Source organism: Micropterus salmoides, unplaced genomic scaffold, assembly GCF_014851395.1.
Source record: "Micropterus salmoides isolate LMB-PRFRI ecotype aquatic unplaced genomic scaffold, ASM1485139v1 Ms_hic_scaffold_12, whole genome shotgun sequence".
NCBI lineage: Eukaryota > Metazoa > Chordata > Actinopteri > Centrarchiformes > Centrarchidae > Micropterus > Micropterus salmoides.
The window spans coordinates 33,849,501-33,858,251 of NW_024040263.1; the positions used below are offsets into that span (position 1 = coordinate 33,849,501).

An 8,751-nucleotide genomic window follows, 5' to 3' on the forward strand; every position below is an offset into this window, starting at 1 on the left:
TCATTTATTTTATTGATTGTGTTTGTGCCAAATTATTTTGGGTAGATTTGGAATTTCTCTTTAAGCACTGACTGGTTCAACTATTATTTTGCAGGAAAGACACATTATATTTTTTTATGACAAGAATGATATTAATTGTGAAAGAAGATTTTGAACCTCTTTATGTTGTATTAAAATTATAAATTCAAAAGTGCAAATGGTTGAAGAAGAAACCACAATTACCACTTTTTAAGATAGAAATTAAGCATTACATTAAAACTTTATTTGGTTTAAAGAATGAAAAAGCATCAAAACAGTTAAAATATGCAAAGATCATTTAGAGACAAGATGTATCACTCCACAGCTAAAACGAAGCCTTCAACACAGGCTGAAAAGAGGAGCTGCAGCAATGTGCAGTATCACAAAAATATAATGATGTAAACGTGTTCTGGTACAACCTCTAAATAGGATTATGAACGTGAAAATGAGCAGAATATCACCTCTTTAATGGCATCGCAGCTCAACGTTGTTAATGAGAATTGATCCAAAGAAGAGTCTCAACAAGCAGGTGAGTTTTTACCCTCTGAGGGCCGCACAGCGACGCATGCTGCCCCGAACACACCTGCTGTTTCTACATTCTACTTATTGATCACACAGACTCGGAGCCGGAGACACAGTTTGTTAAAGTCAGCTGTTCTGACGGGAAAAGAAAAGAAAGGATCATCAGACAGTCGCTCTGTAAAAATATCCAAAGTGCTGCAACATATCAGTTATCTGATAAACTGATAACTGTGCAGCTGTTACTGAATCTGATTCTTAGGGAGGAAAATGATGAACATGTGGGATTATTTAGGACCAAACTGTGTTCTCTGGAGACATCAGCTGTACCACAGGTTTCTGAGGAAATCTGCTCCACAGGGTTTTATTGAAAGACGACTTTACTTTCACTAAATTTACAGCAGTTTGATAAACTCTCATTATTTACATCCTTAAAACTCAGGAAGTCTTTAATTCACTGGTTCTCTGTCAGATCAGATATGACAACTTCATGTTAAACACATCAGCAGAAACAACACAATGAAAACTACATTTAGTCATCACCATCATCATCTTCTTCATCTTCATCATCATCAGTAGCAGCAGCAGCAGCATCTTCTACAGTCACACAGACCTTCGCTGGTAAAACCTTCAGTGGGAGTTCATCCAAAGTGCCAATATATGGAAACATCCTGTCAGTGAAAGTGTGTGTGAAGGTGTGTATGTGTGTGTTAGTATCAGGATCAGAGAACGACAGCTTTCCTCTGTTCCAGTCCAGAGTCACTCTGATCCTCTGGAGCTTCTTCTGCACACTGAGATCAGTGAGTTGAGCTGATGGTGACTTTGCAAAGTATTTACCTATAAAGAACCTTATTGTCCATAATCCAGACTGTATGACTCGCTTCCTCTGGACAGACTCTGCTAACACACCCAGTAACCAGTATGTTCTGTCTCCAACCTCGACATCCCAGCTGTGAGTCCCTGAGTTAAAGCCCTCAGAGCCCAGGACAGAGAGGTAACTATCAATCCTCTCTGGATTGTCAGGAAGCTGCTGTTTCTCTCCTCGTCTCACACTGGTCAGATCTTCAGACAGGATCAGTTCTGGATCAGCAGTGTTTGGGTCCAGAATGAGAGGAGAGTAGGAGACCATGTCCTTCATCTTGTTCCAGATGTTGAAGGTCAGGTTGCCCAGGTGTTTGGCCTGGTCTATCAGAGCTCCTGAGGGCAGCTGTGGATCATCCAGCAGGGGGCGCTGCTGGACTCTTTCCACTGCAGCCTTGTAGTTGAGCAGGAATGAGACGTCTTCAGCTCTCAGCTCCTCCTCTGTGGCTCTGACTGTGTCTGAAAGAGCTGCTATCTCTCTGCTCAGAGCCTCCATCTTCTCCTTCATCATCTGACTCTTCTGCTCCTCTTCCTCCCTCAGTGCAGCCATCCTGGCCTCCTCTTCCTCCTCTAGAAACTGCTGAAGCTTCTTAAACTGCTCCTTAATCTGCCTCTCTGTGTGTCGGGCCTGGACCTTCATGTGTTCTGCTGTTTGATCAAACTCCACTTTAACTCGTTCACAAACCTTTAACTTCTCCTTTAAGGCCTCCAGAGTTTCCTGAAGTTCCTTCTTGTGTTGTCGTGCAGCTTCATCGACGGGTCTGAATCTGTGGTTGCTGTGTTTTTCTGAGTCTCTGCAGATGTGACACACTGGCTGCTGATGGTCCAGACAGAAGAGTTTGAGTTTCTCAGAGTGCAGACTGCAGAGAGCCTCTGAAGCTCTCTGATCTCTCTCCTGTAGGAAACTCTCACACAGGCTCTTTAAAGCCAGATTAGGAGGCATGAAGCTCTTTGAATGTCTCCTCTTACAAACTGGACAGTCCCGACTTCCTCTCTCTGTCCACCAGCTCTGCAGACAGCCTTTACAGAAGCTGTGGCAACATGACAGGATGACAGGATCTTTAAAGATGTCCTGGCAGACAGGACAGCAGAGATCTTCCTCTAATCTGGAAGCCATTTAGTCTCTGAGTGAAGCTGAAGTCACAGCAGCAGACGCTCAGACAGGAAACAGTCAGCCACTCCCTCCTTCAGTAACGGCCCTGAAAGTTACCTTCACTTTGAGTCTTTGTTCTCGTCAAACTCTTGTTCAGTTTGTGGATTCAGCAGCAGGTTGAAGTGCTCGTATTCCCAGTGTTCCCAGTATTCCCAGTATCCCTCCTGTAGTTGTCCTCTCTCAGTGGAAGTGCTGGTTCTGGTCTGAAGGGGAGTCTTACCGTCTGACTCTCAGTGTGTCTCGTCTCAGTGAGGCAGAATAACAACCTGTTTCCTGGTTTGTCTCAGGTGAGTCAGGTGAGGGGCGGAGTCTCTTCAGAGTATGAACACACAGGATTGGCTCTTATTTTTCCATCTGCAGTAACAGTAAAATGTCCAGATAATCCTGTCTTGTTAGTAGATTGTGACGGAGCTCAGCTGACTGGAACACATGGGAATTATGACTTTAGAACATTTTGAAATGAGAAAAGTTCAAATAGAGAGTTTAAAGAAATGAATGTGTAGTTGTGTGGTTGTTCTTTTCTTAGTGTAACACTGTTCTGGCTGCATTTCCCGACAACAACGGAAGGCAGCGTTGAACTTTTTCACGCTCTGTTTTGTCCTTTTACCTTCTAAATGAAATAATTGCGAAACAGGTGGATAATCTGTGAGAGAAACAGCTGCTGTTTGTAGATGCTCTACACTACTTAGTACTAAAACAATGCAGCCCTAACAGTGAACTGAAATATACATTAAAAAGTACTTTTACAACTACATTTTCAAAAAACTTCACATGATATCTGTTTGTACAGCAAGATTATGGAACACTCATGTGACACACTGATGAAGTCTCTAAAAAGCCGGAAAACCCTTTACTTTGGAAGGACGCAGCTCTTAATCTAAACTTTTTTTTTACGAATACTAAACACAACTTTGAAAGATCATTTTTTTCACATGAAGTTATTAATATAAATTTACAGATATCAGCAATAAAAAGAGCTACAGCTCTCACACTAATAATAAATAAGCGAAGACAACTAAAGTGGGAGAGTTACAGCTGTCACACTAAATACTGATTAAAACATGTGGACCTTCCATAAGACCCACAAAAGGAGGAAGCAAAAGAAGCAAATAAATTTAATGTTGGTCAGAGCCTGATCAGTTGCTCCTTGGGTCCAGCTCAGATTCACTTGTAATTGTATTGAATTCTCAGTAAACTCTACTGGATTCATGTGTTTCATTGGAAGGAATTTATAGGTGTGTGAGAGGACCTGAAGGCATTTGGCCCAGCCAAGGTTTTTTTTTACCCACAGTAAAAGGCTAACTTAATGAATGTTTTCACTCTCCAATCACATCCCAGCTCACATGAAATGTCACAAAAATATAAACCATGCAGTTTAAAACATGAACCCATAGCAGCACTGAGACTAAACACCCACAAAGGTACATCATGACTGTGTCAGCAAAAATATTTTATGCAGGCTTTTGCACAAAAGAAGTAGTTGAGCAGGAAGTAGTTGAGTAGATACCGTCAGGTGTGGAGAGGAGCCAGGTGCCTGGAACGTCAACAACACAAAGACACACAAGGGAGGAGGGAACAGAGAACAAACACAGGAGAACCAGTCTTTTCTCATTCCCAGGGCATCAAATACCAACGCTTTGTCACGCCCTTTGGTGTCTGGTACCAACGCACATGCCATCCTTACCTGTCATAGTTCAACGTACTGGGCAAAGGCCTTTAGCATCAATGTTGAACACTAAAAGTAGGCTTAGTGTAGTGTTGGGGTGGATGGGTAGGTCAGAATCTGGACTTTCACCCAGGAAAACTGTGTTCTTTTCCTTCTTTTCCCGTGTGAAACAATGTCAGTGTTGATCTTTGTAGTTTTCGTAAGTGACATTACTTATGTAACTTAACTCATGTAAGTAACGTAGTCATAGTAACCCAAACTATGATCTTCTCCTAAACCTAACAGTTGTTTTGTTACCTAAACCTAACCAAACTGCAACTTTTCACAATGTTAACCACTAGTTTTACTTTGAAAGTCTAACCAGATGTTACATATTTATTCTTGCAAACTTGACCTACACGTGCAAACTCTATGCTAAAGGGTTCTCATGGCTTTAAAAGCAATGCTACGGGGTCTTGACAGCAGAGATGAGGGTGACAGCACAAAGGATTTAAAGCCAGCACAGTCCAAAGCACCAGTATATGGTAAGGCTGATGATGTCTTAAATATTTTTTGTACTAAAGGGCTCAGCTGAGCTGATTTCTTTACTTTAGTTAAAGAGGTGTTTGTAGTTTTGAAAATGTATTATAATGGCTCATTTAGTGATGTACTCTACTTGCATAAAATTCTCAAGAATGCAGGAATAAAGGTCTCTGAAGACCCAGAGGCCCCGACAAACTCCTGGCCTCCTTTTGGCCCCTGTCCATCCTTGATCTTAAAAACTTGCATCCTGAGGCGTGTATGTGTCTCTGCTGCGTGTCCATAAACAGTTTAAAATGTTCACACAGAGACGAGCATCCTGCAGTGTTTCAAAAGGAAGAGCACAGAGGTCACAGGAGCAGGAGTAGAAAGAACTGAGGAGGACGAGCTTGTAGGTTTTATTGAGAGCTAGTAGACATACTGTATAGTATCTTCTAATATTCACAGAGTAAAATTACTTTGTTAGGCCAACGGCATGTCATCAGAGTTTGCATTGAAGTCAGTTCTGTGCTCATAAACATTTGTGACATTTTGTAGACGTGAGATAAAGTGAGCACAGAACAGGGAGAGTCATATATCACCGACAAGTGTAACATTAGGAGAACTGAATACATTTGTACTGTGGCTACATTAACTAGCAGCTCTTCTGTGGTTTTTATGGTTTTTTATTTTATCATGGTTTTTATTATGTGAAGATATAAAGTTTTAATGGCTGGGCTAAGCCCCCTGGTCAACACAGAGTTCAGTGGTCAGGGCCCCGTTTCAGAAAGCGGGATTAGTGAAAATTCTGAGTACAGTTCAGCCTGACATGAGGGAAACTCTGTGTTTTCTGTTTCAAAGAGCGAGATCAGATAAACTCTAGATCTGTAACAACTGATCCTCAGGAGGAGGTTAGGTTCACAGGATAAGCTGGAAAACCATCAGTTTCTCTCTGACTCCTCCTGCGGTGGCTGTCTGACACGCCGTTTAATTCCTCATTCATTCTGTCAATATCAAAGCACATATCTGAACACATTTACATCTTTAAAAACTTTTAAATCTCAGTTAGATAGGTGTTGCTCTCAGGAGGAGGTTGCATCGGCACAAAGACATCCTGACTCTGGCTAAATTTACATCTGTCCACTGCAGAGGCTCTAAAACAAAACCTGGAGGAGCCTCTGCTGGTTGAGCTCCCACATAGCAACACGGCCTATAAATATGTTACGAAAATAAAATATGAATTAAATAATAGAAACTTAAATAAACAGGCTAACTGCTATCCTAAGCTACAAATAACATCAGCTCACTTGGCTTCATCTGAAGTTACAGGTCTTAGAAATGTTTAGTTCTCCCTAACAGCCAGAGAAATTATTATTTAAGTTTTAATTTTTATTTCAGTGAACTAAAGTGTTTTTTCACACCCAGTGTTAGTTTAGTTTTACTAAAAACGTTATTTTAGTTTTACTAAAAATATTATTTTAGTTTGCTTGCTAATCACACAGTAGATGGGCTACTTTTATTTTGAAGGTTTTATAAAGGTTTTAAACAGACCACGTGACATCCGGTTTTTGGTTTATAACGATAAAATAATTACCTAAAATTCATAGACTCACTTCATTATTTGTTCAAAAAGGAATAACAATAAAATGAACTGCGAAAAACGGAATTCTTTTGATGGTTTTTCGTTTTTTGATTCTGACACCAAAAACGATTATTTCGTTTTTCATTTTGAAACAAAAAACAGATAACCGATATTTTTTAATAATAATTTAATTAATAGATGTACAGGTGAAGCTGCAGGTGTACCAGTCCTCAGTCTGTCCTGTGGTCCCTGCTGGACTTGAACCAGCTTCCCTCTGGATTCTAAGCTGAGTCTCTACAGACTGAACTGCTGTGGCCTTGAACATCAGCTGCTCCCAGAACAGAGAGGCTCCTGAGGGTCTGTCTGTGAACACACCTGTGTGTGCAGGTGTGATGGGCGGAGTCAGGTAATCAGGTCTGACTTGTTGCCGTGGAGACAGTCAGACAGGCTGTTGCGTTGCTGTGACTTCATCTCCTCCCTCAGTTGAAGCTGAATGAACCCGTGTGAAGTTCCAGCTCCAGTAGAACCGTTCTAAAGGTAAACCTGAACCTGCTGAGCCGTCATGTGTGTGTGACGCTCCACATGAACCGGGTTCTCACACGATAGGGGAGAGATTTTGGACAAATGTAGAATAACTTCCGTATAATTTCACTATAATGGCACATTGTTACTGTCGACCCCGTCAGCTGGAACAAAAGTAACACAACAATACAAGCTAGATTTTTTGTGTTACCACCCTTGTATTTAATAAATAAACATGACTGTGACCTTGTTAATGTGTAACTGCAAACATCTTTTGTCCTTTATCTTAAAAACAAGAATCAAATTACTATTATTTTTATTTTAAGTATTCAGTTTCAAAAGTAACCTGACAGCCCAAACTTGAATTCTTTAGAATATTTCATATTATATTAAGGATATTATAAATATATGATATAAACCTAAAACAGAGGGGAAATGGTTAGATGGACATTGTTTATGAACCTGACATGATTAACGTAAAATAAGACTTTACTGATCTGCACTGGGAATATTTGCATGTTGTTTCAGAAACAGTGAAAAAATGAAACATAATTTAGAAAGATAATAAAATAAAAATAAACAATAAAATTAAGATAACAATTAAAAAGCTATTTACAGAATAGGCCTATACAAATTTCACATTTTGAAATGAATTTAAAATTGTTTTAGTAAGAACACTATGAGTGATCTGCATTCTGAGAGCTTTTTACTGACACCTACTACGTCAGCCGTTCTCTTAATATAAGCATGCAGCTTCCTCTGCTAGTCCAAGGAGAAGACTTCATAATGTGATCTGTACCTGTTGTCTAGTCTCCTCTCCAATTATCTCTGCCCTCCTCCTGCATTATCTGAACAAAGCCACTTTATCAGCTGACCTGAGACTAATGTTTCTCATAGAGATGTCCAGAAATATCTGGCTGAATCAGACCTCTGTCTTTCTGACCCAAGTTATTGGCATATTCTGTTGGTATAATATGACATAAACATGTTTTAATAAATGCTGCAACACAAAGAAAAGTCACCACATTAGCAGCGGGACAAAAGAAACACTTGTGGTCACTGTAGACAGGAACTCCTGACGTATCAACACGATTTATTTTTACACTGAAAAACTCTGACAGGGCAAACTTCAGGTGTGTTAAAGCACTAAATAACCTGTAGATTAATCATTACTGTGACACATGAAACGAGAGACACAACTTGTAATTTGAAAAAAGAAATTTACTTGCCGTGCTTGAAAACAGTTTTGCGAAGACAGCCGCGGGAAACGATGACGAAATCACGCGATATTTGGCAGCTCCATCAAGGGTTGCGTGCTGAAGGTGCTGTCACAGCTTGGACTGCAACTGTAAACTGCGGTTTACCCCTACTCTGTGAAATATCTGAACAGCATGATGTTTATATGTGGCGACAAGTCTTTATGGTGACATTCATTTGTTGTACCATTTTATTCTACATATTTGTTTATGCTGCCTCTAATTTTCCACCATTCGGACGCAGACATTTCACAAACATTGATTTAAAGTGAAATTAATTGAAAGTGTACTAAACTGTCTCATTAGCAGCTGAGTTGAGTCCGTCGGTCGACGTGTTTAAAGTCAGTGACTTAGGTTTAGGTACTAACATTTCTGATGGTAGTGGTAAGGGTATGGGCTTCGGGGGGCTGTCAACACCTTTATCACAAACACTTCCGGTCTGTAGGGGACGCTCCAGAGCGTCCACTAATTACGCTTTGTCACTCTTTCTCAAATCGTCGGTATATGACGCCCTGAGAACAGGCTCGAGCATCAGAGATCCACCACTGGCGGAGGAGCTGTGTTCTCTGGAGCTACTAATCGGATACTGCGGCACTGTCCAACATGATGAGACACTGCAAACACAGTTACCAGCTCAGAGTTTGGGCTCTTTTGACTTTACATTAAGGATTTCATA

At 40.5% G+C, this 8,751-nt stretch overlaps 1 protein-coding gene across 1 annotated transcript; it reads right to left on the reverse strand.

Annotated features, from left to right (window-relative positions):
* Positions 1–225: 225 nt before the first annotated feature.
* LOC119899959 (nuclear factor 7, brain-like) lies at positions 226–2,965 on the reverse strand. Its single transcript, XM_038714790.1, has one exon. The coding sequence runs from the start codon at positions 2,513–2,515 to the stop codon at positions 1,070–1,072; it is 1,446 nt and encodes a 481-aa protein (XP_038570718.1). The 5' UTR covers positions 2,516–2,965; the 3' UTR covers positions 226–1,069.
* Between the last annotated feature and the right edge of the window lie 5,786 nt (positions 2,966–8,751).